This window comes from Canis lupus, chromosome 16, assembly GCF_003254725.2.
Source record: "Canis lupus dingo isolate Sandy chromosome 16, ASM325472v2, whole genome shotgun sequence".
NCBI classification, from domain to species: domain Eukaryota; kingdom Metazoa; phylum Chordata; class Mammalia; order Carnivora; family Canidae; genus Canis; species Canis lupus.
The window spans coordinates 26,442,041-26,466,763 of NC_064258.1; the positions used below are offsets into that span (position 1 = coordinate 26,442,041).

The 24,723-nt window shown below is 36.2% G+C and overlaps 1 protein-coding gene across 1 annotated transcript in view; it reads left to right on the forward strand.

Moving 5' to 3' along the window:
• LOC112652904 (A disintegrin and metallopeptidase domain 3-like) overlaps window positions 1-24,723 on the forward strand; it is a 108,915-nt gene that overhangs the window by 11,086 nt on the left and 73,106 nt on the right. The window contains exons 3-5 of the mRNA XM_025436584.3: window positions 4,600-4,655; window positions 5,549-5,584; window positions 11,289-11,367. Of these exons, the coding sequence (XP_025292369.1) occupies window positions 4,600-4,655; window positions 5,549-5,584; window positions 11,289-11,367 (171 nt within the window). The remainder of the gene's footprint in view (window positions 1-4,599; window positions 4,656-5,548; window positions 5,585-11,288; window positions 11,368-24,723) is intronic.

Below are 24,723 nucleotides of genomic sequence, written 5' to 3' on the forward strand. Positions count from 1 at the left end.
GGGTCTTCCTTTGTAGGTTAAAGACTTTGTCATGCTGCTTTTAACATTTTTTCTTTATCACTGTATTTTTCAAATTTAATTACAATATATCTTGGTATTGGCTTGCTTTTGTTGATTTTAATGGAAGTTCTCTGTGCCTCCTGGATCTAAATGCCTGTTTCCTTCTACAGATTTGGAATATATTCAATTATTATTTCTTCAATTAAATTTTCTGTCCTCTTTTCTCTGTCATTTTCTTCTGGGACATATAGATAGCACAGAGAATTTTTGAGAAAGTGAATGTCCACCTACATTTCTAGAGATAGGAAATTTGAAGTTAGTTAATTTTTAGATATATGCACACTCATTTTTAATTTTTGTGATTATAAGTTTAGTGTAAGTCTCCAATCTTGATTTTTTTTTTACCCAAATACATTTCTTTTGACTCAGGCAGAAATACAATATCTGCTTGTAGATTGATTATACTTATAATCATAAAATTATTTGAATTAGTAATTAAATAAATTGCCAGAAAATCCCATGCATCAGGTAGTTTTAAGATTGATTGATTTTAAAGAGAGAAAGAGACAGGACAAGAGAGGGGCAGAGAGAGAGGGAGAGAGAATATTAAGCAGGCTCCACACCCAGCATGGAGCATCATGAGGAGCTTGATCTCAGAACCCAGAGATGATGACTTTAGCCAAAATTAAGAGTTGGATACTTAACCAACTAACCCACCTGGATACTCTTATTTTAAACTTTTAGACAAAATTCAAGGAAAAATGATATATCCTTTTTAGAGACTAGAACACAGAATAGAACATAAGTTAACTAATCCTTCAGATCATTTAGTAACATTTAAAAATATTGATGTACCTTTAATAGAGGCCAAGTAAAATATGAGAAAGGGGAATTATAGGTCCTTTCACTTAACTAAAATATTTAAAAAGTGAAAGTAGCAAATAATTATAGAATATTATGACCAAGTAGATTTTCTCTGTTAAAGTCTTAATAGTAGAAAAAATTAAACTACCACACTAACATATTCTTAAATATCAATAAATGTATCCAAAAGAGCATTTCAGAAAATTACTCACATATTCATACATACATGTTCACCAAATATGTACATAATACTTCTCTTTGGAAGAGAATGGCCTCAATGTGTTTAAATGGCTCCAGAGAACAAGGGAGCATCAACCAAAGCTATAACTAATATCACACTTAATGTTTTACACATTATATAATTCTATTTAGGATCAGAGTAACAGAGGTGCATATTATTTCCATTTTATTCAGTAATTTAAAATATAAAAAGTTAAGAAATATTTAAAAAGTAGGGTTTAAAAGATAAGACATAGATCAGCTATCACATAGACCATGGTTCTGCTTTGAGTAACTTTGTTATATGGTGATGTCATTACCTACCTAAAATCCATAATTTAGAAGGGAATTACACAGATTTATTCTCAAACAATAGAAAGAGGAGGGATACTAAAGAACTGGTACTTAAATCAATTTGTTTTCCATTTCGTTTGCATTTATACAATTACTTTTAGCAATAGCCATTGTGAAATAAATGCCAGTAAATCTCTGAAATTTGTCCTTCAGAAAGCATCCTTAAATTTTAAATGATTAGGAAACATTTTTTAGAAAACCTAACTATTACATCAAAATGGACCAAATGCTAAATATTAAAAAAGTGAAACATCACGGGTAAGCTGATGCAACTACAATATCAGATAAAGAAACACTTCAAGAAATGAAAGATACCTTAATGATAATTTATCCTGAAGATATCACCATATTAAATAGGTTTTATACCAACAATAGAGTTCTAAAATCTGTAAGGTCAAAAACTACAGACGAAAGGAGAAAGAAATAATATCACAATAATTTAGGGAGATGTCAACACACCTTTTTCAATAGCTGCAAACTTGCAGAGGACTGAACATGAGAAGGTTTAAAATGACTTATACAGAAAACTGTACCCTAATGACAAAATTCATATTCTTTGCAAATGTGGAAAATTTACCCTTATTAACAACATGCTATGCCATGAAGAACAGGTATGTATTATGATGATGTCACAGATTAGATTCTTTGGGATGGAGTATTTGAGAAGATTCCTGTGAAGGCAGTTTATTAGAGTATGCTCTTGTGATGAACCCCTGTGAAAGGGGAGGGGAGGAAGTAAGAAGGGGAGATGGAGACTCAACTGGGTCTCAGCAAAATGTGAAGCTTGCATTGCCCATCAGTATTTGGAGTTGGGATGAGGGGACTTCTAGGTAAACGTGGGCCGTCTCAGAAAGTTGTGACTTGGTAAGAGGTGACCCTCTGTAGCTGAGGCAATTCTCAAAGAAGACATGGAGAAGAAATATGTTCTTACAGTTAGGAGATACTTCTTTTCTTTTTAATCTGAAAAGGGGACCTGTCCTGTATTCTTTCCCTCTTCTTTTCACCTTCATTATTTTCCATAACTTTATCTTCTGTATCACATAATCATTATATCCAATTTCAAGTCTTGGTTATCACTTTTTTCATTTTGGCTTCACTAGTTTTTAGATCTTTTATTTCTGTGATAAGGGAATTCTTGGTGTCTTCTATGCTTTTCTAAAGCCCAGCTAGTATCCTTATGATTGTTGCTTTAAATTCTGATCAGGTGTATTATTTATATCTTTTTTGATTAGATCCCTGGCCATGACCTTTTCTGTTTTTTTCTTTTGGGATGAATTCCTCCATCTTGGCATTTTGTGTGGGTCTCTGTCTTCTCTGTGTTAGAAAACTTGTTATGTTTCCTGCTCCTAAGAGTAATGGTTTTATGAAGAAGAGACCATATGCTGTCCAGGGCCTGCCACTTCAGGAAGTGTCTCTGGTGTACGCTGCATGTACTCTGCTGTTGTGTTTTGGCTGCTCTTTCCCTCAGGTCAGTCCTCTGCAGAGTTTTTCCTTGCCTGCAGTGGGGAGTGTTTGGACCTTGGCCAGAGCATGGCAAGTTTTGATTAAATGTGCACTGGTTTGCTTGTTAAAAGAGACCTAAGAACTGAAGCTTTCAGGACCCTATGCTCAATAGGCATGGTATGTGCAAGGGTTTGTGCTAGTCTTCTTGAAGATGGGCCCACTGCTCTGGTTCTCAGGTGCAGTGGCCTGAGAAAGGCGGCACCTGTAGAGCTCAAGGGGGCGGGGCTTGGTGTAAGAACTTCAGGCAGACAGTGTTGGTGGTGTGCTGCTTACTGAAGTAAGTTTATGCTGAAGGGTGGAAGAGAGATATGGCACCAGCCAGCTCTCTTGTCCCTAGAGAGAGGAGTTCACACCTGCTGCTTCCTGGAAGACCTCCCAGAAGAGCAAACAGTCTTCCATCCTGGTCCCAGGCATCCCTCAGAATGCTGCTTTCACCCTGTCTGTGTCGGGCCACCTGCCAGACTGGCAGCACAGTGCACCTTGGGATCTATCCAAGGCAGGACAGCTGAGTTTTAAAACTCCAAACTTTAGAGATATGGGCGGGTGTGGACCCAACCACGCTGGTCCTCTGGCGGAGGATCTTGCTATTCTGGGACTGATGCAGATTCGTCCCAGAAGGGCAGTCACAGCCAAAGCACAGGGGTGCAGAGTTTGGAGTAAAGTGCAGCAGTCTGTGATAGGTGTCCTCAGCATCTATGCTGAGGGGCCAGGGAGGGTAATGGTGCCCACTGGTTGTTTTGTTCCCTAGAGGGGCAATGCTCTCTCTCCTATATGCACTCCAAGAAGGGGAATGGTCTCTCCCTGTGCATCCTGGGGATCCTCAGATGGCAATGTCTGTTCCTGGGCTCTCCACCCTCCTTCTCCACAGGAGCACTGCACCCTCAGGGTGCACACTCTTAGACTCCAGTCTTTGAGCCCTGCTGGTTGTAAAACCTTCTGAAAATCAGTCCCTCTCATTTTGCCAGTCAATGGTTTTGGGAAAATGTTTTCCTTGCGCTATCCCCTGTATGCTCCTCTCTCTCTGTCTCGCTTCCCTCTGTGACTAGGGCTTCCTCCCTTCTGCAGCACCTGCAGTCCATTTCTCCCCCAAACCACATCTTCACACCTCCTACCTTCCACAATGTGGCCTCTTTCCTCTAGTCCTGCAGTCCTCAGATGATTTCTTGGGTATTCAGAGTGATTGGTTAGAATTATCCATCAGTGTTCGGGATGAGGCAAGCCTAGGGTTTTCCTACTTCTCTGCCATCTCAGTTCCACACAACCTGTGTAGTAGTCTTTAATTTTCAATTTATTTGGGCTAGAAATCAGAAAGTAGAAAAAAGTTAATAAAATTTATTTCGGAAGATTACTCAGCATTTCTAAATGTAACCATTTTAAATTAAAATTTCATATGATGATAAATGCTAATAACTAATTCTCTTAGTTTTGAAAGAGTTAACTCCTAATTGTATTTAAATGTAATTATACTTAATTCTGTCACATTCCAAGAGTGAAGATAGTAATATATATATGTTATATACTTTATATATATATATATAATTTTGAGACATTTGTGATACCATTTGTTTACATGAATGAATACTGACATTTAAAAAATTGTGGCTTTTGACTTAAGAATTTTAGATTTCTGCTAATTACTTTCTGAATACTTTATTGTAGGTCATTTATGCCATCAAAATTGACAGGGAAACCTATACTCTCCATCTTAAAAAACAGTAAGTGGTCATTTTTCTTTTCATGCCCTTCTTTGTTGTTTCTTTTTTTCTAAGATTTGATTTATTTATTTATGAGAGAGAGAGAGAGAACAAGTGGCGGGTGGGGGGGTGGGTGGCGCAGAGGGAGAAGGAGAAACAGGCTCTGTGCTGAGCAGGGAGCCCAACATGGGCCTGTATCCCAGGACCCTGAAGTCATAACCTGAGCTGAAGGTAGCCACTTAACCAACTGAGCCACCTAGGCACCCCATTCTTTTTCGCTACTTAGATTTTTCAAATTAGTACTCTATATTGAGTCTAAAGAGCATGATCATTGTATTTATTTAATATGTTATATCTTTGTGATTTATGACAGATTAGAATTTCAAGTCTTCCTCTTGAGATTTTAAATCTAATATTGAAGCCAAATTCTAATTTAATGATATAAATATTAATGTATATTAGATAAATTACAATTATTCTATGCAATTTCTTGAAATATAACTACAATAACATTCGGGAAATAATTTTATTTGTATGTTTAATTTTGTTTTCATGTCATTTTATATACTTATGTAATTTTAAGCATTCTACTTGGTAATACACCATAATTTTTCTCATCTTGGAATAATATAGAATTTAATCTCTTAAATTTTGTGTTCTTTAATTTTTCTGTTTGAGGAAACCAATGTTAATAATCTTTGGTGTATATTTTCACCATTTTCTATTCTAAATTTCATGTCTCCCTTAAATGAACCTATCAAAAGAGTTTGTTTTTACACAAATGGAAATACTGTTTTGTCACTAGCAGATCTTATTTAATAATGGTGTTCATTTTCTTGCTATATATATTTTAACTCATTCTTTAAGAGATAACATTTCACTGTATGTAATATTAATAATGAGTTTCATTCCAGGAATTATTACTATAGAGTCCTGCAACAAACATCCTTGTATGTATATTCTTACGTAATAGAGATTTTGTTTTGTAGACTTGATATCAAGAAATGGGTTTCTGAGTCAAGAAGTATGAATGATAATAATAATAATAACAACAACAAAAGTAACTGACATTTATAGAGCACATACCAGTTGCCAGGAATCTATCTTTTTTCATCCCTCCCTCCCCTCCTTCCTCCCTCCCTCCCTTCCTTTTTTTTTTTTTTTCCAGAGAGAAAGAGAAAGCAAGTGTGTGCACATGTGGTGGGGGCAAGGAGGAAAAGAGGTAGAGGGAGAGAGGATCCTAAGCAGACTCCATTCTCAGTGTGGAGCCCAGCACGGGGCTATGTCTCATGACCCTGAGATCACAACCTGAGCCAAAATCAAGAGTTGATCCCTTAACCAACTGAGCCACCCAGGCACTCTTTACCAGGCATGTTTCTAAGCAGTTTGCATGTAGGAACTGATTTAATGTTCACAACAACTTTCTTTATTACTCACATTTTGTAGGATAGGATATTGAGAGATATTTTCAGTTTCTGAAATCAGTTTAGATTTTCAAAAGTATGTGAGATATGCTAAAATATTATATTGCATCTTTGTACCAATTTATATTTCCCTCAATAACTTCTCTAAACAATTATTAGCCATTTGCATTTTCCTCCTTCCTATTCAATATTTATTTTTCAGAGCAGTTTTAGGTTCACAGTAAAATTAAGGGGAAAGTATAGTTTCTGTGTACCCCTTGACCCCACACATGCATGTCCTTTCCTGTAATGAACTTGCCTCACCAGAGTGATACATATGTTATAATTGATGATCATTATCACCCAAAGTCCATAGTTTATATTAGTCCCGAATTTTTTACATTGACATTTTTTTTGGTTAAAAATAAAAAGGAAAATTCTGAGAATATAAGCAATTAGGTTTTCACCATGAATGACACACATGTAAGCATTTTGTTTATATATTTTTCTAGAAAGTGTACATGGTAGGTAATAGTGAAATCTATTATTCCTATCCTTAGACATATTCAGTTCTTTCACTCCCCAGTGCTAATTATAGTTGTGATACTGACACATACTGTCATATTTTTTTCATTCGTCTGTATGCCTAGAGTTCAATATGAATCATCATGTTTTGAGTATTACCTTAAATAAACATAAATGGCACAATACTCCTTTATATAATTTATTTATCTGAATATGGTGGGCCACTAAGGTGACCCCAATTCTTTACTTCTTTCTGTATCTTCAATCTTTGCCATAAAACATTGAGTTCTTATCTTCAAGAGGTGGAACATAGGGGTACCTGGTGGCTCAGTGATTGAGCATTTGCTTTCAGCTCACATTGTGATCCTGGAGTCCTGGGATCGAGTCCACTCTGGAAGATTAGTCCCTTGCTCAAATTTCATAAGCTAAATGATTTCTATAGACAAACTTCATATAAGTGGTACCAAAGTGTCATCTTGCAGAGAAGATAGTGATTGTTATGGTACAGCCTGACACCATTATTTATTGCTGGGAGACTGGGATTCTTAAGGATTCCAAACACCAAGGGGCAGTTCAGGGCCAGAATCAAAGAGAGACCAGCACATTCATGGAATGTGCACTTTCACCCCTTCTCATTTCAGATCTGCTTCTTCATCTTTTATCACTCCTGACAGCTCTTCCTTTCCTCAATCCAAATAACAAAACTAGAGAGCTTCCCAGAAAAAAAAAATACTGCTATTTATCAGACCATATCCCACATGTATTCAGAGACAATGCTGAGTGGCTTGGGTTGCTTTAGGTGTGAGTACCTGGAATATGGTCAGAGCCATATTTTGTAACTAAGCATGTCAATGGAGGTGGTTGAAATGGGAATCCAGAAGCATCTCCCAGGAAAAGGAAATTCAACAGATTCCTGACAAGCATAATTAAAAAGACACAACTTAGTTTTAGTCAATAGAGAGAACAAATTTTGTAGTAAAAAACACAGCCAAAATAGAGATTTGAAAATAGTTGGAGGAAAACTATACTATAAAGAGGGCAGATCCATAAGACCCAGGAATAAACTATAGATTTCCATATTTTTTTGATTTCCATAAAATTTTAAAAAATATGTAGTGATTTAAAATTAAAATGAAAAATTAAGGGATTTATCACGTTAGGGAAGATGAATGTAAAGCCACACATGTACGCATGCACATGTACTCAAATGTACAAAACACACACTAGAAAACTGATATAAGATGAATTATTTCATGTATTATAAAAATTAATAGCAAAGGAATAGGACTCAAAATTCTACATACTGCCAAGATGTTATTCAGTTATGAGAACAAAAGGTACATTGCATATTTCTGCACAGATCCAGAAAACATGCCATTTGCATAGTCTATCTGAAGAAAACAATGTGAAAGTAGAATAAATATACAATAATCAAGTCAGCATAAAATCACAAATAAAAAAAGAAGCAGGAGCCTCGGTGTCCAACGAAAGATGAATGGATAAAGAAGATGTGGTTTATGTATACAATGGAATATTACTCAGCTATTAGAAATGACAAATACCCACCATTTGCTTCAACGTGGATGGAACTGGAGGGTATTATGCTGAGTGAAGTAAGCCAGTCGGAGAAGGACAAACATTATATGTTCTCATTCATTTGGGGAATATAAATAATAGTGAAAGGGAATATAAGGGAAGGGGGAAGAAATGTGTGGGAAATATCAGAAAGGGAGACAGAACGTAAAGACTGCTAACTCTGGGAAACGAACTAGGGGTGGTGGAAGGGGAGGAGGGCAGGGGGTGGGAGTGAATGGGTGACGAGCACTGGGGGTTATTCTGTATGTTAGTAAATTGAACACCAATAAAAAATAAATTAAAAAAAAAAAAAGAAGCAGTGGTAAAATTTGGAAAATGCAATACAGTTGTAAAATACTGAAAGATTTTACATCTTAAATATAAAATAATTTTTAATACTATCATAATATTATGATACAAGTTCAGAATATGAGAGACATGAGAGAAATCTGAAAACCTATAAAAATAATGAACATATGATTACATAAAAATTTCACTTTTATAGCAATGAATCCCACAAAGATAAAGGGGGGAGGACAACAGGCTGGCAGTGTTTGTGCAACATATAGAACAGATAAAGGGGGGATCCTTGGGTGGCGCAGCGGTTTGGCGCCTGCCTTTGGCCCAGGGCGAGATCCTGGAGACCCGGGATCGAATCCCACATCGGGCTCCCGGTGCATGGAGCCTGCTTCTCCCTCTGCCTGTGTCTCTGCCTCTCTCTCTCTCTCTATGACTATCATAAATAAATAAAAAAAAATTAAAAAAAAAGAGAACAGATAAAGGGTTGACGTCTACAGTAAATAAAAATTCCCACAATTTGATCTTGAAGAAAAAATTTAAACAGATAAACCATGGATTGACAATAACTCGAAACAAATGATTAAAACTAAAAACGCAAGGAGAAAACAAAACATTGGAAATGAAATTCAATTAGTGTAGTCAGTGAATATTCAAAAAGATACTCCTAAACAACAATTAAAACATATTAAAAGCATTATTTAAAGCAGAATAAGGGGTGCCTAGATGGCTCAGTCAGGCTAAACATCTGCCCTTGACTCAGGTAATAGTCCTGGGATCAAGACCTCAGTCAGGCTCCCTGCTTGGCAAGGAGACTACTTCTCCCTCTCCCTCTGCAGCTCTCCCAGCTTGTGGTCTCTCCCTCTTTCTCAAATAAATAAATCAAAATAAGATCTTTAAACAAAAATAAATAAAGCATAATAAAGCATTAGCATATATTAAAATGCCTTACAATAGCATTTCTTATCCATTAATTAACAAAAATAAATAAGTGAAGATACTAATTTTGTTGATAAGATAGAGAACAAAAATGCTTTTGAATGATTGACAAAAGCAAAAACTGGTATAAACCCTCAAGTAAAAGTGGGTGGTATATAGCACTCTTGGGAATTGTATCATTTATAACCCATCAATTTCACTGGTGCCCAGGAAGTCATGGCCAAGGATATCCACAATACACCTTTTCTTGCTATAAATATGGGTGAATAAATAATAAATGAGATATATTTATTTGATAGTTATATATTTAAAACTATCATTTTGCACACATCAGTATGAATGAATCTTGAAAAATATTATACAAACTGTTGCACAAAAAGCACAACCCCCAAAAACAGAACCACACACATTAACATAGTAAATATCTACTGCTCACACTTATGGGTTATGTGTGAGTAACAATAGTAGTTCTGCTAATGGTGACCAGGCTTGCTTGCTCAATGGTCTAGGATTCTTTCATTCAGCTAGATTCTGGATTCATTCATTCAGCTGAATGTTGACTGATCTAGGTATGATTAGGGCACCTTGACTGTGCTCCACTTGTCTCCATCTTCCAGAAAGCTGATCAAAGCATATTCTCATGGGGATGGCAGACAAACAAGATGAAAAATACAAAAGCAGGAGAGCTTTTTCAAAACTCTGTTTGAATCAAGTCAGCTAGCATCTTTTTGGCCAAAGTCACATAGCCATAGAATGGGCTGCATGATTTGCATGAAATGAAAATATAAGATCTCTTTTTCAAAAGTACTAAGAATCACAGAGCATCAATAGCAGAGCATTTAATCAAGGACAGGGCACTTCTAACCTTGGGGCCCTGGGGGAACACAAACTCAGGAAGTTGGCTTTGCAGGCATAAACACAGATCCAAGACCTGGGGAGTGGGGAGGCTGGGGAAGATGTATATGTTCCACCCGCCCCCCCCTTTTTTTAAAAGATTTTATTTACTGGGCAGCCCGGGTGGCTCATTGGTTTGGCGCTGCCTTCCACCCAGGGTGTGATCCTGGAGACCCGGAATCGAGTCCCGCGTCGGGCTCCCTGCATTGGGCCTGCTTCTCTCTCTGCCTGTGTCTCTGCCTCTCTCTGTGGCTCTCATGAATAAATAAGATTTAAGATTTTTTTTTATTTATTTATTCATGAGAGACACACAGAGAGGCAGAGACACAGGCAGAGAGAGAAGCAGGCTCCAGGCAAGGGAGCCTGATTCAGGACTCTATCCCAGGACCCCGGGATCATGCCCTCAGGTTTCCTAGTCTTCTGCTTCTAAACAAAGGCTTTAGGAATTGTTGTGTGCTTCTACAATTTTTTTTTGCCTTCTGCTACAAAGAAAGGTATGTTCCAGGGGTAGAAGGTATGTCTTTTCCCAGGTTCCAGAATGAAGGCAGATGGAGCTGAACCTGCAATAAACTGTGAAGAGCATTCACTGTTGTTTTGAGGCATTGAGAATTTGGAGCGTATTTTTACCATGGTATAATTTCATGGAAACTATTGGAAAAAGCATATTTTTTTCTTATCAATCTATGGCTATTTGTTAGCAAATATTAGCTAACATATTTATGCAATGAGATTGATTGTTGAATCTAAAAGAAAACTTTGCCATAGGAATCAAGAAGTCCTGGTTTCTAGTATACATAAATCTATGTCATTATGATGTCCCTGATGCTATCTGATTATGCTGCTTATTATTTTTTATTACATACAAAATATGCTATCAAAATGCAAATGAGATAATGGAGAGAGGAGACCATTTAATTTTTGGATATTTGAGCTTGTAAAATTGAATGAAAATTTTAATTTCATGACTCTGGTTTTGTTAATGTTACTATTACATGAAGTGTCATTACTTTGGTTGAATTAGGTCATTTTTAGACCCTCATTTCCTGGTGTATGCATACAACAAATTAGGAAAATTGTATCCAGATTCTTCTTTTGAAAAGGTAAGTTTTCTTTATGCTGTGTAGATTTACTTTTTTGTTTTTTAAAGATTGTGTTTATTCATGAGAGACATAGAGAGAGACAGAGACACAGGCAGAGGGAGAAGCAGGCTCCATGCAGGAAGCCTGATGTGGGACTCGATCCCGGGACTCTAGGATCACGCCTTGGGCCAAAGGCAGGCTGCCAAACCGCTGAGCCACCCAGGGATCCCCTAGATTTACTTTTTAAATATCATTAAGATACCATTGGCAAGAAGAAAAAGAATGCTTTCTACCCCACAGTATGATTGGGCAAACAGATCAGAAGCCCAAATGTAATGTGGCTTTACTATGAAGGCAGATTGAAAGGAACAACTGCTTTTCACATTTGGAACTCAAGGAATCTTTTACGTAAAAAGGTCGTTTAAACTATCAGAAGTATTAGCAGGGGTGTGAGAGAGAGAGAGAGAGAGAGAGAGAAAGTGGGTTAAGGAGCTAAGAATAAGAATCCCCTAAACACAGAGTCATTTTAACTGAAATGTCCTAGGACCTGAGCAATGGAGGAAGTGGTGGAAATCACTTTGCGGAAAGACCTAATAGAAAGAACCGCCTTATGGAAAGAGTGAGGATGTCAAAGCATATTGGGTACAGAATCTGAAGAGGTTCACGTGTGAAACATAGGAGTTTGTATTGATCTGAAATTGCAGATAGGGTTCAAGAAATTTTTAAGTATCTGAGAAAATTAGTGAGTTATTTACTTTGTGAGAACAGATGATTGGCAAGAAGTAAATGCAAGTGAAGGGTCAAATTCTATTGCTATATTGCAGTTGAGAGGTAATAAAATTAAAAATAATTACTGCAACATTGTCGCCATCTGTAAGTAGAAGACAGAACAAAATACAAAAGACACCTGTTCTGAGACATTTGGCAATAGGCAGATCAGGAAAAATTTTTTTTCTGAGAGATAAGAGAACCCAGAAGGTGAGTCACATTCAACTTGGCCCTTCTGACTGAGGATAAAGTCTCAACCATAGCATACATAGGGAGTTGGGACCAAGCAGAGCTTGCAGATTTTGGACCAGAGCTGCTGATGCAGCTTCAACTGGGATGACACAGGACCAGAGAGAGGGGCCGTCAGATGTATGAATTTTTTGCAGGGAGGGGAGTTGTCCTTACGTCCTTGACTAACGATTAGGCTGCCTGTGTGCTCTACTGAAGAGGGTAAGACTCTACTGAAGAGCAGAGAGTAAGATGGAGGTAATACTAACTGTCCAACAGAATCAGGAGATGTTGGATTTTCAGCCTGGACAGAGTAGAGTGACTTTGCTAAAACCCCAGACATTCAGCTGAGCCCAGAACCCTAATCCTTAGGAGGAAAGACCAAGCTTTAGAGTAAGAGATACTCTTATCACCCTCCGTACCCCGAGGGCTAAAACTCAGCAACAAGAGGATTAAGGAAGGTTGCCATCAAATTAATTACAATACAATATGAAATACTCTATAAAGGGTTAAAGCATAGTAGAGGAAGGAAATAATTCAGATAAGGGTAGAAATCAATGAGATAGAAAAAGGAAAAAGAATAGGAAAAAATTAAGCCCATAATTTAATTCTTTAAAAGGACTAATAACATTAATAACCCTTAGTAAGACTGACCCAGAACAAAAACAAATTCCATCAATATTAGGGATGAAGGGAGATATGACTAGTCATACAGAAGATAAAATATTTGGGAGTATTATGAAAACTTTAGGTCAATAAATTTGATAATTTAGATGAAATGGGCAACCTCTTTGAAAGGGTAACATCAAAATTGAGGGGAGAAATAATAGAAAATCTCAATCACTTGAAATCTACTTAAAAAATTGAGTTTCTTAATAACTACATTCCCATGCCAGGTTTAAATGTTTTCACACTTTACCTATTGAGAGATATTTGTTGTTTCTAATTTAGCTATTAAAAAGAATGTTTATATGAACATTCATGTGCAATTTGTTGTGTGGATATAATTTTTTAATTCTCTGGAATGTATATCCAAGAATATGATTACCAGGTCATATGATAAGTGTGAGTTTATTTAATTTAAAAAATTCTATTTAAATTCAATTTAGTCAACATATACTGTTTTATTACTTTCAGGAGTAGAATTTAGTGATTCATCAGTTGCATATAACACCCAGTGTTCATTATCAAGTGCCCTCCTTAATACCCATCACCCAATTACCCTACAGCCCTACCAACTTCCCCTCCAGCAAACCTCTGTTCAATTACTAAACTGTTTTTCAGAGTAGCTCTACTATTTCACATTTCCAATGCCAGTGTATGAGAGAGAAAGAGTGCATTTTTGCCACCACTTGGTATTATCACAATTAAAAAAAAAATTTAGCCATTGTGATAGATGTGTAGTGATTTTTTTCATGTAATTTGGTTTGCATTTTCCTAATGACCAGTGATGTTGAACATATTTTCATGTGCTTATTTGTCATCTTCTGTGAAATGTCTATTAATATCCTTTACCCATTTTCTAATTGGATTGGTTGGTTTTTTACTGTTGACTTTTGAGCAATTTATGTATTCTAAATACATGTTCTTTGCCAGATATGTGATTTGATAATATTTATTTTCAGTCTGTAATTTACCTTTTCATCATTTCATAAGGTCTCTCATTGATCAGAAATTTTAAATTTTGTTGAGGGTTAATTTATCAACTTTGGATGAGTAGTGGTTTAGTTATCAAACCTAAGAACTTCATATAACTTTAGTTCTTAAAGATTCTGGTTTTTTTTCCTAAAAATTTTGTAGTTTCATTTATATTTAATTGTTCACTTTGATATAAAAGTGAACAATTAGCTTTGTATCAGGTGTGAGGTTTGAATCCAATTTCATTCTTTTGACTGAGGATGTGTATTTGTTTCAACATCATTGATAGAAAAGACTGTTGTGCATTAAATTGCTCTTGCATCTAAGTCAGAAAGTCAGTAGGACATATTTTTGTGGATATAGTTCTGGGTTCTTCAATCTGTTCAATTCCTTTATGGGTCTATACTTATGTGATTATCATGCTGTCTTTTTTATTTTACCTACATATTAAGGATTTATGTAAACTATAGTGATTTCTCCCACTTTATTTTTATTTTTCAAGATTTTTAGACTATTCTTGATATTTCATACAAATTTTAGACTAAACTGCTTTATGTACACAAACTTGATAGGATTGTGATAGACATTATGTCAAACCTATACATCATTTTGGGGACAACTGACATCTTCACTATGTTGAGTCTTCCAATCCATGAATACAGTGAGTCTCTCCATTTATTTGGTCTTTTTTTACATGTCTTTTATTAGCATTTTGTAATTTTAGCATTTAGATTCTGTACATATCTTTTTTTAAGGCTTATGCCAAAGTATTTAATTTTATTGTTGCCATTATAAATGGTATTGTATTTTCAGTATTTATATATTTGTTATTATACAGAAACGCATTTTGTTTTATTCTCATGTCCTTCAAACTTACTGAAGTTACATAATTCTATGATGATTTTTGTTTTGTTTTCATTTTTTTGGGTAGAGTCTTTGAGATTTCTACATAGACCTGTCATTTACAAACTTGAAAATTTTTCCTTTTTTTGTTTTCAATCTGTGTGCTTTTATTCACTGCTTTGCCTTTCTGTGCTTGCTACAACTTCCAGTACTGTTCAAATCACAATAGGAAGGGAAAACATCCTCATTTGTTCCCAATCTTAAGGAAAATTTATTTACTCTTTACCATTAAGGATAATGTTAGTTGTAGGGTTGTTTTTAAACATTCTTTATAAAGTTGAGGACATTCTCCATTTTTAGGTTTCTAAGACTTTTTTATATCAAAGTGTGTGTCTAATTGTACCCAGTGCCTTTTTTTTTTTGCTTCAGTTGATAAGATCACATAAATCTTTGTCAGCCTGTTGATATGATGGATTACACTGATTGATGATCAAATACTGAAAACAATATTGCATATCTAGAAAAGCTACAACATGGTCCTGCTATACAATTCTTTTTATTCATGACCAGGTTTATTTGCTAATAATGTGAGAGACACAGAGAGAGAGAGAGGCAGAGACACAGGCAGAGGGAGAAGCAGGCTCCATGAGCCTGACATGGGACTCAATCCCACCGGGACACCTGCACCCCGATGTTTATAGCAGCAATGTCCACAGTAGCCACACTGTGGAAGGAGCCTCGGTGTCCATCAAAAGATGAATGGATAAAGAAGATGTGGTCTATGTATACAATGGAGTATTACTCAGCCATTAGAAATGACAAATACCCACCATTTGCTTCAACATGGATGGAACTGGAGGGTATTATGCTGAGTGAAATAAGTCAATCGGAAAAGGACAAACATATGGTCTCATTCATTTGGGGAATATAAAAAATAGTGAAAGGGAGTAAAGGGAAAGGAGAGAAAATGCGTGAAAGGTTCAGTGAGGGTGACAAAACATGAGAGACTCCTAACTCTGGGAAATGAACAAGGGGTAGTGGAAGGGGAGGTGGGCGGGGGGTTGGGGTGACTGGGTGATGGGCACTGAGGGGGGCACTTGGGATGAGCACTGGCTGTAATGCTGTATGTTGGCAAATTGAACTCCAATTAAAAAAAAAAAAGAAAAAAAGAGGGAGAAGCAGGCTCCACGCAGGGAGCCCAATGTGAGATTCAATCCGGGTCTCCAGAATCACGCCCTGGACCGAAGGCGGCCCTAAACCACTGAGCCACCTGGGCTGCCCCGGTTGTTATGTTTCTAAGAACAAGTCCATTTTCTATCATATTCAGTTGTTGGTGTGTGATTGTTAATAGTATTCTCTTTTGATCCTTTTTATTTCTGTGACATCAGTTTTAATTTGCTTTCATTTCTCATTTTGTCTATTTGTGTTTTCTCTTTTTTCTTAATGTAGCTGGAGGTCTGTCAATTTTATCGAGTTAAAAAAAACCCCTTAGCTTCACAATTTTTTTCTATTATTTTCTTTCTTTTTCTTTTATTCTTTCCATTTTATTTACTTCTGCTCTAATCTTTATTTTTAGTACTTTGACCTTTCTTCTATTTTTAGATTTTTAAAAGTTTTATTTCTAATTAGGCTCCAATGCCCAGTGTGTAACTGTGTGTGTGTATATATATCTATATATATATATCTGTGTGTGTGTGTGTGTTTCCTATTCAGCCACTCTATGTCTTTTGTTCATGGAATTTAATCTATTTACATTTAAATTAATTATTGATAGGGAAGTTATTTACTATTAAAATTTTGTTAATTGTTTTGTGTTTATTTTGCAGTTATTTTGTCTGTCTTTTCCTCTCTTACTGTCTGTTGTGTTTCATTTATTTTTTTCTTATTTGCCAATTTTTACTTAAAATATTTTTCTGCTATTGAGTTTCTTACGTATTTTGCATTAACTCCTTATCAAATACATGGTTTATAAGTATCTCCTATTCCATATTTTGCCTTTTCATTTTGTGATTTGTTTCTTTTGATGTGAAGAGTCTTTTAGTTGGATGCATCCCCATTTTTTAAAAATTTTCTTTTCTTATCAAACCCCAAAAATCATTGCTAAGCCAACATTAAGGCATGTTTTCCTATGTTTTTTCTAGTTATTATAGTTTCACATCTTATAGTTATGTCTTTAATCCATTTCAAGTTCATTTCTGTAAATGATGTAGGATAGGGGTCCAATATCACCAGTTTTACAACTACATTTATTGAAGACACTATCATTTTCTCATTGTGTGTTCTTGCCATCCCTGTAAAAGATGAGTTGACATTTTATGTATGGATTTGTATCGGGGCTCCCAAATATGCTGCATTGGTCTGTCTTTTCATGCCAGGAGCATATTGTTATAATGACCTATAGATTTTTAATACAGGGTAAAATCATGTAGTGTGATACTTCAACTTTCTCATTTACTTTGCCTATATGGGGTCTTTTGTGGTGCCATAAGAATTTTAGGATTTTTTAATCTGCTTCTGTGAAAAACACGATTGAATTTTTGATAGGGATTACTTTGCATCTGTTCATTTCTTTAGGTAGTGTGAACATTTTAACATTATTAATTCTAATTCATGAACATAAGATATCTAATCATTGTGTCCTTATCAATTTCTTTCATCAGTGTACTATAGTTTTCAGTGTACTGTTTTTTCAACTTCTTGGTTAAATTTATTTCTAAGTACTTTATTATTTGAGAACTATTGTAAGGGGATTATTTTGTTAATTTCTTTTTCTGATAGTTTGGCAGTGAATAGAAACACAACTGATTTTTGTATGTTCACATTGTACCCTGCAACATAGTTCAGTTGACTGATTTTTCCCTTTTAACCTGTAGTGATTACTTACATTATCTGATTTTTTAAAAAAATTTTATTCATGAAATAGAGAGAGAGAGGAGAGAGAGAGAGAGAAAGAGAGAGAGGAGAGAGAGAGGCAGAGACACAGGCAGAGGGAGAAGCAGGCTCCATGCAGGGAGTCTGACGCAGGACTCTGACCCTGGGTCTCCAGGATCATGCCCCGGGGCCAAAGGTGGCACTAAACCACTAAGCCATCCAGGCTGCCCACATTATCTGATTTTTTAATGTTGAACCAGCTCTGCATATCTGGGGTAAATCCCAGTTAGTTGTGGTCTATAATTTTTTTTATTCACTGTTGCATTCAGTTTTCTAATATTTTGTTAGGAATTTTTGCATCTATATTTATGAAAGATATTGGTCATAGTTTTTTTTTATGTATTTGTCTGATTTTGGTATTAGAGTAATGGACCCACTGTTTGTTTATCTTTTTAGAAGCATTAAAAGCTAGTTCAGTTTTGAGATTTGTTTTGAAAAGCCCAGGCAGTTTTGTCTGGCATCTGCCCCTCTTCCATTCCTGTGTGGGATGTGGCCACGGTGGCCTGGATTCCTGGCTGTTATTCTCTATGGTCACCCAGAAAGTGGCCCCTCTCAGGGCTACTCTGGTCCTGGGGGCTTCATGCAGTGGAGCTCCCAATTGGAAGCAAGGTGGCAGAAGTCAAGCCCAGGGATGGCTCAGGTTGGGGGACCTATCAGGTTTGAGCTGGTTTACCAACATCTCAACCCCCAGGATGAGGGTGAACCAGGACCAGACATTGACACCTGCTTAAATACAGAGCAAGAAAGGAGATAGGCATTCCTGCAACTGCTGTGCTAATTCAGTAAATCTAAGTAAAAGTCCCCCCCCCAAAAAAAAAAACCTTCCTAATTGAAGTAGTGCCTCTGCTTCTATACCCTGAAAGAGTGTTTAGAGAATTGGTATTATTTCTCCCTTAAAATTTTAGTAGAATTTGACAGTGAAACCCATCTGGGCCAGCTGATTCCTGTTTCAAAGGTTATTGTTTTTATTTAATTTCTTTAATAGATATATACCTATTCATATTGTCTATTTCCTCTTGTTGAAGTTTAACAAACTATGTCTTTCATAGAAGATTAACAAATTGTGCCCACTTCATCTAAATTTTCAAATTTGTGGTCATAGGGTTGTTCATCATTTTCCTTTATTGTGTTTATATGTATATGTATATTTTATTAAATTTGATTTGCCATCATATAGTATAACACGCGTGCTTATCCTGTGTCAAGTGCCCCCCTCAGTGCTTGTCACCCAGTCACCCCATCCTCCCACCCACCCCCCCTTCCACTACCCCTTGTTCATTTCCCAGAGTTAGGAGTCTCTCATGGTTTGTCATCCTCTCTAATTTTTCCCACTCATTTTCTCTCCTTTCCCCTATAATCCCTTTCACTATTTCTTATACTCCCTGTATGAGTGAAACCATATGATGATTGTCCTTCTCCGATTGACTTACTTCACTCAGCAAAATACCCTCCAGTTCCATCCATATCGAAGCAAATGGTGGGTATTTGTTTCTAAAGGCTGAGTAGTATTCCATTGTATATATAGACCACATCTTTATCCATTCATCTTTTGATGGACATCAAGGCTCCTTCCACAGTTTGGCTATTGTGGACATTCCTGCTATGAACTTTGCGGTGCAGGTGTCCCGGCTTTTACTGCATCTGTATCTTTGGGATAAATCCCCAGTAGTGCAATTGCTGGGTCATAGGGTAGCTCTATTTTTAACTCTTTGAGGAACTTCCACACGGTTATCCAGAGTGTCTGCACCAGTTCACATTCCCACCAACCGTGCAAGAGGGTTCCCCTTTCTCCATATTCTCTCAAACATTTGTTATTTCCGGTCTTGTTAATTTTCACCATACTCACTGGTGTGAGATAGTATCTCATTGTGGTTTTGATTTGTATTTTCCTGATAAGTGTTGTGGAGCATTTTCTCATGTGCTTGTTGGCTATATGTATGTCTTCTTTGGTGAAGATAAAGAGCTTCTGCACAGCAAAAGAAAGAGTCAACAAAACTAAAAGACAACCTAGAGAATGGGAGAAGGTATTTGCAAATGACATATCAGATAAAGGGCTAGTATCCAAGATCTATAAACAACTTATTAAACTTAACACCCAAGAAACAACAACAACAAAAAAATCCAATCATGAAATGGGCAGAAGACATGAACAGACATTTCACCAAAGAAGACATATGCATGACTTTATTATGCTTTAAATGGGCATGAGATGTAGAATTATGCTTTTTTTTTTTTTTTTTTTTTTTTTTAGATCTGATATGAGTAACTAATGTCCTTTCTCTTTTGTACTTAGTTTACCTGGCTAGAGGTTCAGTAATTTTATTGATAGGAACCACCTTTCAGTTTCATTGATTTTCTCTATTGATTTCCTTTTAAATTTCTTTTCAAATTGTTATAATTAATTTCTGTCTGCTTACCTTAGATTTAATTTGTTCTTTTCTAGTTTTCTAAGGTGGAAACTTATATTAGGGTTTTTAGATACTTTTTCTTTTCTAATATGTGTATTGAATATAATATAAATTTCCCTCTAAGCACTGTGATTTGGTGTCTGATATTAATTCAGGGAGATTTTCAGTCATTGCTTTCAAATGTGTCTTATATTCCTTTCTCCTTTTGGTATTCTAATTATCTTTATGTAAGCTCTTTTGTAGTTGTGGCATAGTACTTGGATGATCTCTTCTGTTTTTTTTTTCTTTGTGTTCTTTGCTTTTTATTTCGTTTTTGAAGTTTCTACTGATAATAGTCTCAAGCTCAGAGATTCTTTCTTTAGCCATGCCCAGTCTACTGGTGAGCCATCAAAGGCATTTTTCATTTCTCTTAACATTTTTTAATCTCTAGAGTTATTTATTTATTTATTTATTTATTTATTTATTTATTTATTTATCTATCCATCCTTAGAATTTTCATCTCTCTGAATACATCTCCTCATCTGTTCTTGCTTGATGTCTACTTTATCCATCAGAGTCCTTAGCATCATATAATCATGGTTGTTTTAAATTTCCAGGCTAACAATTGAAATATCGTTGCCATTCTTTTTTTTTTTTTTTTTTTTAATGATAGTCACACAGAGAGAGAGAGAGAGAGAGGCAGAGACATAGGCAGAGGGAGAAGCAGGCTCCATGCACTGGGAGCCCGACGTGGGATTCGATCCGGGTCTCCAGGATCGCGCCCTAGGCCAAAGGCAGGTGCTAAACCGCTGCACCACCCAGGGATCCCTATCGTTGCCATTCTGATGCTTGCTCTCTCTCTCCAAATTGTTTTTTGAATTTTGGCATGCCCTGTAATCTTTTTCTTAATAGTTGGATATGACGTAATGGGTAAAGGGGATGCTATGAATAAATCTTTTGTAATGTACTGGTGAGGTGTCAGGAGAAACGAGGTGTTCTACAGTTTTATGATTAAGTCTCAGTTTTGTAGTAAACCTATGCCTCTGAACTATGAACTTCACAGGTGTTTCTCAGTTTTATTTCACCTCAATCCAGGTTCTGTTAAGAAGAGAGTGCTCTGATGTATTTAAGAATGTTTCCCCCCCTCCCATTGCTCAAAGTATGAGGAGTTTTTCTGATATTTACTATGGCATCATTGTCAAGCTCCTGTAGGTAAATTCACAAAACTGTGGGCCACCCTCATGAGTTCTCTGGAGCATTATTCTAGCATTGTCCATATTCTAGCATTTCATAAATTATAATCAGGATCACATGCTTTGGTTCTGGCTCCAGCAGCAGTTTTCACTGATTCTCTACTTCAGTAAGTTGCAACTCCCTGTGTTCTCTCCAATCCTGGAGTCTGATTTTCCCTGTGTCCTTCCTCTCTTACAGATCCAAGAAGACTTGTTGATTTTTCAGTATAATTAACATTTTACATGCTGTTAGGGTAGAGTGGTGACTTCTAAGCTCCTTACATGCAGAACCAGAAACTAGAAGTCTCTGATTCATTCTTCAGTTTGGCAGGATACAATATTTTTGGTTGACTTTTTTCCTCTGAGTACTTTGAATCTACTATCTCACTGCCTTCTGGCTTGCAAGGTTTCTGCTGAAAAATCTAAACTTAATGGTGTTCCATTATATATGATAAACCACTTTTCTCCTGTTGCTCTCAAAATTTTCTCTTTATATTTCACTTTTGATAATTTAATTATAATATATCTCAATGTACATTTCTTTAGGAACATATTATTTGGTGTCTTTTGAACTTCTTGGATCTGGATATTAATTTTCTTCTATATGTTTGGCGATTTTCTTTTTTTTTCTTTAAAGATTTATTTATTTATTTATTTATTTATTTATTTATTTATTTATTTATTATGATAGAGAGAGGCAGAGACACAGCAGGATGGAGAAACAGGCTCCATGTTGGGAGCCTGACGCCGAATTCGATCCTGGGACTCCAGGATCGCGCCCTGGGCCAAAGGCAGGTGCCAAACTGCTGAGCCACCCAGGGTTCCCCATGTTTGGGGATTTTCAAGCCATAATTTATTTGAATAAGCTTTCTGTTTTTTTCAATTAAGATATAATTGGTTGGCAGCCCTGGTGGCACAGCGGTTTAGCGCCTGCAGCCTGGGATGTGATCCTGGAGACCCAGGATCGAGTCCCATGTCGGGCTCCCTGCATGTAGCCTGCTTCTCCCTGCCTGTGTCTCTGCCTCTCTCTCTGAATAAATAAATAAATAAATAAATAAATAAATAAATAAATAAATAAATCTTTAAAAAAAAGATATAATTGGCATAACATTATGTAAGTTTAAGGTATACAGTGTGTTGATTTGATATTTATATATTTCAGTATGATTATCATTATAGCACTAGCTAACTCCTTTATCATATCACATTATTCCTCCCTTCTCTCTCTTTGCCTTCTGAGACTTCTATTATGTGGATATTGTTCCTCTTGATAATGTTCCACAAGTACCTTAAGCTTTTTTCACTGTTTCAGTCACTTTTCTTTTTGCTTCTCTGACCTGTCTTTGAGGTCAGTTATTTTTTCTTAATGTTAATCTAGTCTGCTATTGAAACTTTCTAGTGTATTTTTCAGTTCAGTTATTTTTCAGCTCTGTGCTTGCTATTTGGTACTTTATTTTTTCAAGTTTTAATTTAAATTCTAGTTAACATAAAATGTAATATCAGTTGCAGGAGAATTTAGTGGTTCATCACATATATATAACACCCAGTAATCATTATAGCATGTGTTCTCCCTAATCTAAATCACCCATTTAGCCCATCCCCTACCCACTTCCCCTCCATCAACCCTCAATTTGTTCTCTATCATTAAGAGTCTCTTATGAAAAACAAGACTCTTATGTCTTTTTTATTCTCTCTCCTTTTTTCCCTTTCCCAAATGTTCATCTGCTTTGTTTTTTATATTCCATATATGAGTGAAATCATATGTATTTGTCTTTTTCTTACTGATGTATCTTACTTAGCATAATAGACTCTAGCTCCATCTACATCATTGCAAATGGCAACATTTCATTCTTTTTGATAGCTGAGTAATAACCCACGATGTATCTATAGATATAGACATGTATCTATATCTGTATCATCTATATCTATATATATATACCTTCTTGTTATCCATTCATCAGCTGATGGACGTTTGGGCTCTTTCCATAGTTTGGCTATTGTTGATAATGCCGCTATAAACATCAATGGTGCATGTACCCCCTTCAAATCTGTATTTTTGTATCTTTTGCGTAAATAACTGATAGTACAATTCTTGGATCATAGAGTAGTTCTATTTTTAACTTTTTGAGGAACCTCCATACAGTTTTCCCGAGTGGTTGCACCAGTTTGCATTCCTACCACCAGTGCAAGAGGTTTCCCTTTTCTCTGCATCGTTGCCAACATCTTTTGTTTCCTGGCATTTCATTGTGGTTTTGATTTGTATTTTCCTGATGCTGAGTGATGTTGAGCATATTTTCATGTTTCTATAAGCCATCTGGATATCTTCTTTGGAAGAAGTCTATTCAAGTCTTCTCTCCATTTTGTAATTGGTTTGGGTTTTGGTGTTGAGTTTGATAAATTCTTTATATTTTGAATACTAACCCTTTATCAGATACACTATTTGCCAATATATTCTTCCATTTCATAGGCTGCCTTTTAGTTTTGTTGATTGTCTCCTTCACTGTGCAGAAACTTTTTATCTTGATGAAGCTCCCATAGTTCATTTTTACTTTTGTTTCCCTTTCCTCCAGAGATGTGTATAGTAAGAAGTTGCTGTGGTCAATGTTAAAGAGGCTTCTGCCTGTGATCTCCTCTAGGATTTTGATGGTTTCTTGTCTCACATTTAGGTCTTTCATCCATTTTGAATTAGTTTTGTTTATAGTGTTAGAAAGTGTTCTAGTTTCTTTTGCAGGGTACTGTCCAGTTTTTCCAATACCACTTGTTGAAGAGACTTTTTTTTTAATTGGGAAAAGACTTTTATTCCTGCTTTGTCAAAGATTAGTTGACAATATAGTTGTGGTTACATTTCTGGCTTCTCTATTCTGTTCCATTGATCTATGAGTCTGTTTCTCTAAAGATTCCATGTATTTATTTGGCAGAGAGAGAGAGAGAGAGTGCACAAGCAAGGGGGAGCAGCAGGCAGAGGGAGGGGGAGAAGCAGACCCCCCACAGAACAGGGAACCCAATGCAGGGCTCAATCCCAGGACCTTGGGATCATGACCTGAGCTGAAGGCAGACTGAGCCAACTAGCATGACTATGTGTCTGTCTTTATGCCAGTACTATCCTGTCTTGATGATCACAGCTTTGTAATATAGCTTGAAGTCTGGAATCATGATGCCTCCAGCTTTGCTTTTCTTTTTCAGGGTTGCTTTGGCTATATGGGGTCTTTTGTCATTCCATACAAATTTTAGGATTGTTTGGTCTAGCGCTGTGAAAAATATTGGCATTTTGATAGGAATTGCTTGTCTTGGGTAGTATACACATTTTTAAAAAAGAGTTTTAAACTTATTTTAGAGACACAGAGTGCAAA